The following is a 13,687-nucleotide window of genomic DNA, read 5'->3' as shown; positions in this document are numbered from 1 at the left end:
TCCCATGATCGTAGTCATTAGGGGGAGACGCGGACATCAGGGGGAGATGTCTACATGTTCACCTTGAAACGTGAAGGGTGTGTTGTGCTCTTTTTCCCTTTCGACCGAGGTTATTTTTGTCCCACTGAGTTTTTGTTACTCGGCATGGTTTTTAACGAGGCAACGAGAGAAGCACCACTTTTGGGCAACACAAGGGCGAGTGTTCAAGTAAACCCTAATTTGCGTTTGGCCCAAACTCTAGGTTACTTGACCTAGTGGTAATAGGGTTAAATTAGAAGGATCTAGATTTCTATTCAATGTACGATTACTTTCCTTGTATGATTGAGATTCTATACATTGTAATCCTCTATATAAAGAGGCCCCTATTATCAATGAGAATACGCAGAAAATTCCTCTCAAATTCAGTTTCTCTACAACATTCATCTTTTTTTAGTTCAATTATTTTCAGTACTACTTATGAACTAGATTTTTAAGAGTTCTTGCATTTTTTGTTTTGTTTAAATGTTGTTTAAATGAGGACCTCCCTAATCAACCGTTGTGAGACTTACTTTTCGATTATATTACGGCAAATTAACCGTTAGATAATTACGTATGCATGAGTAGATTATTTTTAAAAATTTTCTTCCAAATTCCTAATCGTTAATGTACTGAATTAGATCAAATCAATGGACGAACCAAATTTGTCAAACTTGAACCTTTTATGTTCATAAATGATAAATCACAATTATGAATGTTTTAATAATTTTCAATTATGTTGAAAATTTGCGTTTGTATTCTTAATTTCCTGGCAGGGGTATTGGTAGGAATTGATTGAAACTCTAGCCTGGGCTCATGAACGCACACCTTTAGCTAATTTGATTCAATGGAGAGATAAATCGGTCGCACTTTCTATTGTACAAGCGAGACTAGTTGGATCAGCCCACTTTTCTGTCGGTTATATATTAACTTATGCAGCTTTCTTGATTGCCTCTACATCGGGGAAGTTTGGTTAATTTTTTATTTTAGGGGGTGTATCAGCGAGAATATCATTTCTTTCAAAGGAGAAGGGATCTACCTTCTTATATTTCTACATCTAGGATCTGACTTGCATCATTGATACTAATAGGAATTGAACCATTATGGCAAGAAAAGTTTGATTTAGAGAGAGAAGAGACAAAAATTGAAAAAAAAAAAAAAGAAATTATCATTTGATTCGTTGATCCTTAAAACAAAAAAAGAAAAAAAAAAAAGGAAGAAGCAAAGTTTCCGTCGTTGAGCGAGAAATGAGAAATTCATGGAAAGCTACAATCTCCACCACGTAATAGTGCACCTACACACCTTCATCGACATTGTTTTTCGACCGGAAGACTTGTTTGGCTCCAGTTTTGTTGAGCTGGTCAACTTTCTCTTTTCTTGCGCGGGCGTGCCAGCACAGTTCGGGTGCGGTCGTCGGGGGTGTCCCAACCTGACTTCTTTCAAGCGATTGTAGACGAGGAGAGCACCAACCTCGTCGTGGGGGTCTTCTGTGCCTCGTGGCGAGGACTTTTTCTTGTATCACCAAGTCGATACTCAACGTTGTAGGTCGAGCAGAGCGAAATCACCGGGAAGTAGAGAGAACTTTGCCAAAGCGTGACTTTAGCTTAGCTGGTTTGCGAGGGTGTTACCCTTGCTTGGCTGGTTCCGTAACCGTTGTGGCCGCGGTACTACAGTCGGCTCCCGAGGAGACTAGGACCGAAGCACTTTGACAGAGGGTTTGGTGGCACTGACAGTCGGCTCTTGAGAAGACTAGGACTGGAGTGTGATCAATGGTTAGAGAAGGAGAGGGGTTGCTCTAGAGAGGCTTGGATAATCTTAGAGATTGTTGTTGAATTGTGTTGTCTATTGTTACTTGTTGTAGCCTCTATATATAGGCTACCAAGCCATAGTGGTTGGCCTTAAACAAATCATGATGGGTTAGGTTTGAGCACTTAAAACACTAATGGAATGTAAGGTTTAAGCACTTAAAACACTAATGGAATGTTAGGTTTAAGCACTTACTGCTCCAATTTTACTGCAGCTATATCTCCACCAAGAACTCAAAATAGGCCTTCGACTTCTTCATATCAAATTATTCAAAATGAGTGTAGATCATTGTGGAAAATTTTCAGAGCTTTCTTCCATGTGGTTGGGCCGGAAATGCTGCTGGACTCCTCACAGGTCCAGTTTTCTAGTTTTGCTTCTGCAGAAAATTGGACTGTTTGTTTGAAGGCTTTCCACTCAAAACTAGCTCTGACACTCTGCATAAGAAATGATCCTTGGGATGTCTGAAATGAATCTGGAGATTTTTAGCTCATTTAGATTTCGTTTGGTTAGTCTGCCGCCCTTCCTTCTTTGGTTAGCTCGGTTTCTCCTAGCCGAAGTAGGAAAATGTGCTAAAGTGGACTTTTCATTTCCATACTTCCATCATTTCATTTCCTTTAAGCTCGCATAATCTTCCATAATTCTGCAAGTAGGCTTTATTTAGCCTCTAAATAATATATTTCGAACTTGTCGACAATATATATAGCTTGAGCCACTGATATTGGCTCAATTTCTCCAAGACACGCCTTGTCAGGCCAAAATGCTCATTTTGGGTCCAAACATTGCCCCCCAGACCTCGAAGTTAAAGGTCTCCGTCTTGACTGAAGAGGTTTTGAATCAGCACTGCTCTTATAATGTTGTTGCTCCAAAAGCCACTTTTGTTGGCTTGATTGAAATTACTTGACTAATTCCATATTAGGCATATTAAATGCCTCTTGTATATGTGCCCAGGCCAAAACCAATGCCCTCTAAGTATATCAGAATGTTCAAGCCACTGTTTAGGCAAGAACACAATTTTTGCATCCTCCGCGACGCACAAATTTGAAACTCTTTTTGTATTTTTTTTGTTGTTGTTGTTGTTTTTTTTTTTGACAAATTAATGACGAAAATAAAAGTAAAAACTGAAAATTGACAGGAAATTAAAAACAAAGAAAGGAGCTAGCAGCGACACGTTTGGCTAACCTCTAGGCCAGCTATGCTTCACTCCAAACTCCAATGTGTCAAAATTTATAGCATGAAAACCCCTCTTGTGAGAGCTTGTAGGAAAAAAACAAAGATACTTTGCGTCGAAGAATTGGAAGCAATTTGGCTCGTAGGAGGAGTAGTCTTGCCCCCAGGTATCTTTGTTGGTTGGCGAATGATGATCTTCAATTGCAACTTTGGCGATGAAGATGTCCCAAGATCGGCTTTGTCGCCAACGACCATGTCATAGACCATGGTCTTTGTAGAATTAGCCACAGATTGGCTATTATAGATGACCACTTGTTGGTTTGAATCCTCCATATCAAGAGCCTCAAAGCACTTGGACTCTTGCATATGATTTTTGGAACCAATAATTAAATTGTAATTATCATCATATTCATCATAGATTGGCTCCGCATCGAGATCATATTTAGAATCACCAAAATTTGATGAATTGATCTCCTCTTCAAAGATAGGCATATCAAATATTTGTTTGCCTCTATTTTCCTTCCAGGCATCATATTGAGACGCCTCTATGGACTGTTTAGTATCATAAACAAATTGGCCACTAGAATAATTGTTCTGGCCATTCTTGCAAGGTGGGTTGCAGATGTATCCTCCACATATATCAAAGCCACCACTTGGCCTTGAAACATAGATGAAGAACTCCAAGTTGAATTTATTAATAAAGCCACAGATTGGCTTTCCAAGGCCACAACTTAATTCATAATTAATTTGGCTATGATTTTGACCACCTTCACCATTGTTTGGAAAAACCTTTTGATAAGGGTTTGCGCTTGACTTGCCAATGGTTGCGATCACGAAGAAACGCTATGGTGCAAGTCTCACTAGGCGTGCCAAAATGTTTGGCTCCACTTTTGTTGAGCTGGTCAATAGTCTCTTTTCTTGCGCGGGCGTGCCAGCACCGTTCAGGTGCGGTCGTCGGGGATGTCCCTTGACTTGATTTCTTTCAAGCGATTGTAGACAAGAAGAGCACCAACCTCGTCGTGGGGGTCTTCTGTGCCTCGTGGCAAGGACTTTTTCTTGTATCACCAAGTCGATACTCAATGTTGTAGGTCGAGCAGAGCGAAATCACCGGGAATTAGAGAGAACTTTGCCAAAGCGTGACTTTAGCTTAGCTGGTTTGTGAGGGTGTTACCCTTGCTTGGCTGGTTCCGTAACCGTTGTGGTCGCGGTACTACAGTCGACTCTCGAGGAGACTAGGACCGAAGCACTTTGACAGAGGGTTTGGTGGCACTGACAGTCGGCGCTTGAGAAGACTAGGACTGGAGTGTGATCACCGGTAAGAGAAGGAGAGGGGTTGCTCTAGAGAGGCTTGGATAATCTTAGAGATTGTTGTTGAATTGTGTTGTCTATTGTTACTTGTTGTAGCCTCTATATATAGGCTACCAAGCCATAGTGGTTGGCCTTAAACAAATCATGATGGGTTAGGTTTAAGCACTTAAAACACTAATGGAATGTTAGGTTTAAGCACTTAAACACTAATGGAATGTTAGGTTTAAGCACTTACTGCTCCAATTTTTCTGCAGCTATATCTCCACCAAGAACTCAAAATGGGCCCTTGACTTCTTCATATCAAATTATAAAAAATGAGTGTAGAACATTGTGGAAAATTTTCAGAGCTTTCTTCCATGTGGTTGGGCCGGAAATGCTGCTGGACTCCTTACAGGTCCAGTTTTCCAGTTTTGCTTCTGCAGAAAATTGGACTGTTTGTTTGAAGACTTTTCACTCAAAACTAGCTCTGGCACTCTTCATAAGAAATGATCCTTGGGATGTCTAGAATTAATCTGGAGAGTTTTAGCTCATTTGAATTTCATTTGGTTAGTCTGCCGCCCTTCCTTCTTTGTTTAGCTCGGTTTCTCCTAGCTGAAGTAGGAAAATGTGCTAAAGTTGACTTTTCATTTCCATGCTTCCATCATTTCATTTTCTTACAGCTCGCATAATCTTCCATAATTCTACAAGTAGGCTTTATTTAGCCTCTAAATAATATATTGCGAACTTGTCGACAATATATACAACTTGAGCCACTGATATTAACTCAATTTCTCCATGACACGTCTTGTCAGGTCAAAATGCTCATTTTGGGTCCAAACAAGACTGAGAGCTAACTATCGAAACTTTGGGTTGTCCAGACACGTAGTTCACAAAAGGAAATTATCTACTCATGAATATCTAAATATTTAACAGTTGATTTGCAGAAATGTGATCGAAAAGTGGGCTCACAACCATAAATTGAAAGGCTTCATTTTAATGGTCCTGGTTAGAACCTCCGTCATTCATTATCAACATAATTCTACCTGGGGTTTGTGGTTTTGCTCGGTTTAAGCATCTGGGCGTAATTGGGTTTGATCTTAAGTAATCGTGTTGTGGTGGGCTTCATTCATGACAGATGTCACTCTGGGCCCAATACTGTATTTTCCAGTTCTCTATGTCAGTTTGGGCATTACGAGGCCCGTGTTTCTTCATTTAGTGGGATCCAATGGCACTCTCGTAATTCCAACATTTAAGTAGTCTCTGCCGACTGCCCTCTTTCTGCAAATATTTTCACATCCGAGCTTTCCCGCCCAAAAGTCCCGCTCTGTTTCTCTCTCTTTAACTTTTTTTCACTGCTGTGTATAGATAGATGCAGGTTTCTCTTGTTTCAATCCTTCAATTTTCTCCAAACAAACAATGCCGGACCTCGCGAATCTCTCTATCTCGGATTCTCCGACCGTCACTCACTGCCCTAACATCAAATCCCACTCGGCCACAACAGAGAGCTCGGTCAAAGCCCTAGCGTTTGACCGCGACTGCGACCAGAGGACGATGGGGTTCGCGACTCTGCACAACGCCAACGGTGCTGGAAGTTCCAATTGCAAGAGTTTGGAGGACCATGTCAGGCATTGGGTCACCCACAGAATGGAATCGGGGATTCCCGAGACCCGCAGCTCATTGCCTTTCCTTTGCGGTGCGAAGACATTGGTAAATCTTCCTCTCTGGTTTTGTTTTTCTTTCCGCTCGTCGAAAAAATAGGGGAAGAGGAGTAAGAAATTAATTCTTTTTAGCTAATTGAGTCCAGAACCAGTATTTTTTTTTTTTGTACATTTTATGACCTTGGTTGGGATTGATAGAAATGACTATGGAAACAAAATGTACATTAGTCTTGTTGGATGGTGTCGAACGGAATTTCGATGATTGAGGTGGTTATAAGGATTGTATGCAGATTGGATTATCTTGAAACTTGAATTGGTCAAGCTAGGATGTCTTGTAGTAATAGGACTGTAATGGTGACAATCATGAACTTTGATATATGAAATACGTATTGCTCTTTAGATGCCATATAGAAAATTTAGGGTTTCTACGTGCTTTTCTATTGGCTAGAGAACAGATTTTGATACGCAAATGGTTTTAGGTGATTGATGAGATATACTATATATAAAAATGGAATTTGAGGTCTGGAAAAGAGTTGTTTCTTAGGAAGACTTGAGGTGTTTTTCACACGACTCTGGGGAAGATAAGGGAGTCCACACTTATCTTACATTATGTTTCTTTCCTCAAGTTTATTTTTGTTTTGAGTGGGCGGAGAATGAGCTGTAAGTTGGATGTCTAAGGAAAAGTTTGGGATTGCTGTGACTTTAAAAAAAATCTGCTGCTACTGTGTTGGGAGAATAATTGGCTGTGAATTAAAACAGTTTCATGTTTGGTAAATAATATTTTTAGAAGTGCTGTCAGTAGATAAAACAACTGCAGAGCGTGTTTTGATCCACAACAGCTTCTAAAAGCAACCTCCGGGTTGCGAGGTTGCTTCTAAAATCTGCTGCCAGTGACCTATAACTTTCAATTAAAGCTGATTTTTATTTATTTACCAAACACAATAAAATCTAAAATTTTGAACAAAAGCTGATTTTTTTAAAAGTGAAGCAATTCCAAATTGGACCTAAGTTGAGCATTATGGTTAAGAAATGGTGAGTTCCTTTCTGGAATGTTAATTAGTCAATATGTTTTCCTTTTGCCCAATATAATGAAAGTCTTGAGTTGATGCTTGTCTTAGTTTTAGTTATTTTTTTATGATCACTCACAAAGCACACTTTTCCTTTTTCAGGCCGAGTGCCTTGTTTGCCATAATTTTGTCTGCCCTGGGGATGAGATCTTATGCTCTGTTCGTGGCTGTCAAGGACTCTATCACCAGGAATGTGTGAAGGGAAGGCCTGGGATCTCTAATACGAAAAAGTTCACGTGTCCGCAACATGTAAGTTCTTATAACCAATAAAGCAATCCTGAAATTAGTTTCTATTTTTATTATTTTCTTGTGCCATGATATTTAGCTCTCTTTCCATCAAGAGTGTGCAAGGCAACTTGACAACACATAATAATTAGGTTGATCCATTGATGTTTGGCAAAACAGCTGACCATTTTTTTTACATTGATTCTGTTGCAAGCCTTTCAGAATGCTACACTCTGGCTGATAGAGACACCTTAATACAGTTCTTATCAATGGAAATTATAATTCAACTTTAAATATTGTATGCAATGCTGTAGTAGAAAATTTAATGAGACTTTAAGCCACATGCTGTAATAGAATCTTTAACATCACTTTTTCCACTATACTATTTAAGGAGTTTAATTAAAAATTGTTACTGGGATCTTGTTTTATATCTCTTCTGTAGTTTATAACATTCTACATTCTGTCTTACTTATATAGAACAAAACCGTTTGAACTATTCTCTGTTGTTTTGTCATGTTTCTCTTAATATCAGTTAATGATATTTTGGTCTTTCGGTTCCACACCCCAAAAAGATGTTTGTACTTGCAGAAATGCTTACGTCAGTTGCATTTCCAATAAGCAGGTATGCTTCATTTGCCGACAGAGGTTACATTGGCGGTGTGTACGTTGCACTATAGCATCGCATGATAAATGCGCACCATGGCCGGATAAAGTGATGCATTTGATAGACAGGCCAGGGAGAGCTGTTTGTTGGAGGCATCCAGCAGATTGGTGGCAGGATAGGAAGGTCAATTTCTTCTTTCCTTCATCAGTTGATATATGTCATTATTTTTTTATTTGAATGTGCAGAACATTATTGTTTGTTTGCGTTACTATATTTCCATGAAGAACACACTAAATCCTGTACAAAAACTCGAGCTTTTCAGTAATGAGTTGCAGGAAGAAAAGTCAAGTTAGACCTTCTGTGGTTCAGGGCCTTCTCATTTGGCCTTTAGATTGTAGGTGCTCTATTATCTGAAACAACTGGTAAAAACCTAGTAGTAAATCCAATCTGGGACATCATTTTTTTTCTTGAAGTATGAATTTCTCCATTTTTGGCAATCATGGATTTCATTTTTCTACACTCTTCTGATGTGAGACATTATAAATTCTTATATATCTTGGGCAAGCAAATGCTTTTGAAGTGGCCTTACAGTTTGAGTTTATTTTAACTAGCATAAGATATTTTATACTTTTGTAGTTTTGTTGAAGTTTTATTTCGTCGTTTGTATTTTTTCATTGATTAGGCTGGTTGACAGGAATGGTGTATTTGTTGAATGAGCAGCATGCAGTTTCAGCAAGCAATATAGAGGTTAGACTAACGAAAAACATATCAATTTGAAGTATTTAACATTACATGTAGACAGCCAGATCAGACTGTATCATTTTTAGTGATATCAACATGTGGTTACTCATGTCAGGCATTATACTTCCTTAGTTCAGTATGCAACATGCCAAGCTTTCAGTATTTTGAAAACAAGTTGTTTCATTAGTACCATACAAAGTCGTGGCTGGATCACTTTGGAAATCAATTTTCTTTGTGCCTATCTTGAAATTTATTTTAACTGAAACCTATTTGCCCCTATGCAACCAGTACCATGAACTCAAGGATATGTAAGATTGTTTTTGGCAGTCAATTTTTGCTTCCTTCGAGATGATGATTAAAGAATTTTTTGTGTGACAGTAGTAGCCATGCCAATGGGTTTTGACAAGACCTTAACAAAGTTTTTTGTTTTTTGTTTTTGGAAAGTTCCATAGTGTAGTCTACTAATTATACTTTTTTTTTTCATAGGAAGGATGCCTTTTATTTGAACCTTACATTAACCCTCCTTTACAAATTATACCTCCTAACTATCAGTGTTGTATTAAAACTCAGAAAATTGAACTTATCCTGTTCAATTTCTAAAATGTTTAATTATAAAGAAAGCAACTACGTACCAGTAATATTGATTTTTTCGTCAACATTCAGGAGGTATTCTTTCGCTTGCCTCTGCCTTACACTGCTGAGGAGTTCAAGATTGACCTAACTTGGAAACACACAGAGAACAATATAGAGCCTCCTCCATATACGCACATCAGGCGTAGTATCCTTAAAATTTGTTCCATTTGATCAATTACTTGTGGTTGGTAAAGTCTTCACTTAAGCAGATGTATGCAATGATTTAAGTAAAAATGGCAAGTAAGATTAATGGCTGTTATTCTGCTTTTTTTTTTTTTTCCGTATTTTCTTTGGTCAAAATCAAGATCTACTAACTTCATTTATGTTGAGCATGGCACCTACCTTGACTGAAGTCAGATATTTACCTAGTCAAGAAGAAGCGAGATGATGTTGATGATGATGTTGGATGCAGAGGTTGCACTTCTGTATGCTCTCTGGATTGTGTTTGCAGGTATTTTTCAATTATTTTGATCAATGAAGTTTTACTTTTGGCATGATATAGCTGTTGATATGTATGATTTATTTACATTGATTCATGTTTTTCACTCTTATGCATCGACACTTGACGGCATTTTTTTTAACTGAAGTAGTACCTTATATTTCATTCACTCTTTACAGTTAATCCTCAGTGTAAAATTGATTAATGCATGCATTTAAATTGAAAATTCATGAATCCGAAGCCTCATTGTGACATGACTAATTTAACAGGGTTCAATGCATAAGCTGTTCAAAGGCTTGCCATTGTTCTGAAAATTGCACAAACCGTCCATTTCTGAAGGAGAAGAAGATCAGAATCGTCAAGGTAAAAGTGTAGTTTAGAACAACATCAAGTTCTTGCCAACTTTGAATTTTATTCAAGTAAAGTTTATTACAGAAATGTTGCCCTGGTCCCTTGGTGACCAAGGAATTTAAATTTATTATCAATCCTTTATACTTCATCTCAGACCGCACACTGTGGTTGGGGAGCAGAGGCAGCTGAGTCCGTTAAGAAAGGTGATTTCATAATCGAGTATATTGGGGAAGGTAGTTTCATCTAGCTTTTATTGTAATCAATAACTATGAATATACAGATAATATATACATATAGACACACACACACACACACATGTAATGTAAATTCTAGTTCTTAGAACAGCGAAGACATAAGCTTTAGTTGCAATCTAATAGTAATGTATACACACACACACAAACACACAAACACACACACACACACACACACACACACACACCTGTATATTAGAAAGTGGTATTTTGTTTTGAAATTACAGCAGCACCCAAACACTAAATTTGCTGTTTCCTTTTTGTTTTCATTACAATTTCTACAATCCCTTGATGCGGTTTACTTTGTCCTGCTTTTTTAGTTATTAATGATGCATTGTGCGAACAAAGGCTTTGGGACATGAAATACAAAGAAGTGAAGAATTTCTATATGTGTGAAATTCGAAAAGACTTCACAATCGACGCTACTTTTAAAGGAAATCCATCACGATTTCTAAATCACAGCTGTGATCCGAACTGCGTCCTTGAAAAGTGGTTAGTGTGGTCTGACATTACAACTTATATCTTGCTTTGCAATTTGAGATAGTACCCACTTCCAGATTTTGTTAAGATGATTTGCTCTTTCAATGTTGTTTTTAATCTTATAATTATTGAAGTGGTTATGTATATCCTATATGCCCGTGTTTAAACATGAATATTGGCTCTTTTGGGGAAACAGTACTCCTGTTTATCATTCGAGTGTTGAATTTTCAGACAATATGTATATGATAATTTGTTAAGCCAACATTTATGGTCAGACCAATCATTAAACATAACAGTCCTATAAACATAGTGCATATCATAGTTGTTTACATCTCAACTAATTATGGATCCTATATGCATCAGACAAGATTTATGGACTTCTAGAGCATCAAATTTTCTTAAGTAGCACGTTGTTGCTATTCCAGTAAATTTAGACAAGATTTTTTTCTGGGTTCTAGCCAACTAGTAATATGTTTAGAATTTGATGCTCGAATTGTGGGTGCAAGAAATAGTCTCCATCTGGGGTACTCCAGATTAACAATGTCCGACTGGGCAGTTCCACTTTGTTTTGTTTTGTTTTTCTTTTCAAAATTACTTATTTGTTTATCATATTTACAATTAAATTAATACAGTGATATAATCCACTGATAATATAACTGAATTCTCTATCTGCTCATTAGAATAAAATGTTAACCGACTATTAGGTCCCAAGTGCTAATCAATAATGTAAGTTGGTTTTTTTTGCAGGCAAGTTGAGGGGGAAACACGTGTCGGTGTGTTTGCTGCAAGATCAATAGAAGTCGGAGAGCCATTAACATATGATTATAGGTATCGTTTGACCTAATGTTATTGAACTGGAGTGTAGTTATTAGTCTATAGGTATCTTTTGACCTAATGTTATTTCTGTCTGTTAATCCCATACTGTGTTATTAGTCTATTACCAGAATATTGCATTATTATGATATCAGAAGTCCTGTGCAATAGTGCCTAACGCCACACATGTAGCTCCTGACAATTGTGTTTCCATATTTACTAGATTGCCAATGTTTAAGTCCTCATGGATGAACTGTGCGATAAACTGTTTTGCCTGGTTTATTGTTGCATTTTCCCTTTGCTGTAATTGCTTCTCTTCCATTGAGCTGCATAGGTTTCCAGCTAAAACAATCTCACTCCTCAAGTTTCCTCTTCATTTTCAATGTAGTCTGTTCTCTCTCTCCCCCCCCCCCCCACCCCCAATATTACTTCTTTTCAGGGTCTTTTGTGTGATTTTTTTGGATTACAATGAGTGACAGTTTGTTCTTTCAGTTTAATTTTGTTTGATGAAGTCCTATAACATATGAAGATTAAGCTAACTAAGAATAAATAGCCATAGTTGACTGGTGCCTTATATTGTGAGTACACATTTTGTAGATTTGTGCAATTTGGACCTGAGGTGAAGTGCTGTTGCGGTGCATCAAATTGTCAAGGCTATCTTGGCATCAAGAAAAAGATTTGTAAGGTGGATCTTTTCTGGGGGAAGAAACGCAAGAGAACACCAACTGCTTGCATAGCTATCCTTAGGTGATCTCTGTCAACAATTGTTGTATGTCCAGTGTTCTAGATTGCCCATATCAAGAAATGTGGGCACATATAAAAAGAAAACGGAACTCAAAAAGAAGAAAAAAAAGAGAGGAAGAAATTATATAATCACATCATGATTCTTTGGTTTTGGACATAAAAGATGAACATCTACTCGTAACATTTGTATAAACCTCTGTAGAACTTCCTGTTGGCCATATAACACTGAGAAAGTGTAACGGATTTGCCCATGTTTAGATATGCTGCACATTTACCAAAGTAAGAAAATGTATGTACTTTTGTCAGATAGCAGGCTCATTTTTTACTAACCTGTGAAGACTTGAGGCATAACAAATGGGTGAATTTGAAGTTGGGATTGGACCAACGTAATTGTTAAACCCATGTGATGCATTTTATTTGGGATTGTGAATCAAAGAATTGTTGTAATGCTTGCTATATGATTTTGGGACTATTGAAATGTTTAGAAGCATAAGATTGTGATAATTTGAATTGCTGGCCACATCAGGTAATGTTTTACATAATGGCTTTTGTAAAGGGTTTATTAAGATTTTTCTTAATTTTTGAAATATATTAATCTCTATATTAAAAGTGAGTCCCACAATGGATTTCTTAAAATGGCAAAAAAAAAGAGATTCTTTAGTGAAATGACCAATTGATATTAGTGCTTAAAAACTGAACAAGAGTTGTGGATATAAGATCGAAAAGAGACTTTAAACTCTAATCTCGCACTTTAATTTCAAAGCGGAGCCTCGCTCTAGATAAATATATATATATATATATATATATATATATATATATCACCTGTTGTTGTATTGCAAAACCCATAAATCTTAGTAGTTGCATTCAAGGTTCTAAAAAACGCTAGGCGCTAGTCGGGCGGTGACCCAGGGACTAGCGCCTAGGGGCCTAGGCGGGGACTAGGCGGTTTTTTTTTTTTTTTTTTTTTTTTTTTTTTTTTTTAATTTTAAATTATTTTAATGACATATAATAATATAAATGACAATATTTAAAGTCTAAAAATTAATTATAAATATAAAAATAGTCAAAATATAGAATAAATTAGGGTTTATGACCGCCTAGCCCGCCTAGTCCCCGCCTAGCACCCCCGCCTAGCCCGCCTAGTAGCCCAGCGCCTAAGGGAAACGCGTAGGCCAAAATCGGAGCGGTTCCTTGCCGCCTAGGCCTTTTTTTAGAACATTGGTTGCATTACCAAAAGAAAAGGCATAGCGAAACCATAAACCCACAACTTTGCAAATCATGTATAAGTACTTAAACAAAGATATTAAGATATCAATCTTGCTGAATTTAGATACCATTCATTTATGAAATGTTTACGAGCAGATGATAATTCTTGACGCGAAAAAGATCACTGGAAAAAAAAAATT

General features: G+C 37.4%; 1 protein-coding gene across 1 annotated transcript; it reads left to right on the top strand.

Annotated features, from left to right (window-relative positions):
- Positions 1 to 5,582: 5,582 nt before the first annotated feature.
- Positions 5,583 to 12,691, top strand: LOC112200377 (histone-lysine N-methyltransferase ASHR3). Its single transcript, XM_024341407.2, has 11 exons — positions 5,583 to 5,982; positions 7,103 to 7,249; positions 7,848 to 8,012; positions 8,550 to 8,576; positions 9,234 to 9,348; positions 9,561 to 9,654; positions 9,912 to 10,005; positions 10,148 to 10,226; positions 10,565 to 10,736; positions 11,472 to 11,552; positions 12,135 to 12,691. The coding sequence occupies exons 1-11, from the start codon at positions 5,692 to 5,694 to the stop codon at positions 12,286 to 12,288; spliced, it is 1,419 nt and encodes a 472-aa protein (XP_024197175.1). The 5' UTR covers positions 5,583 to 5,691; the 3' UTR covers positions 12,289 to 12,691.
- The last annotated feature ends 996 nt before the right edge of the window (positions 12,692 to 13,687 follow it).

The sequence above is a fragment of the Rosa chinensis genome, chromosome 4 (assembly GCF_002994745.2).
Source record: "Rosa chinensis cultivar Old Blush chromosome 4, RchiOBHm-V2, whole genome shotgun sequence".
Lineage (NCBI taxonomy): Eukaryota > Viridiplantae > Streptophyta > Magnoliopsida > Rosales > Rosaceae > Rosa > Rosa chinensis.
The sequence above is the reverse complement of the archived record's forward strand: the minus strand, read 5'-3'. Positions and strand labels throughout refer to the sequence as shown.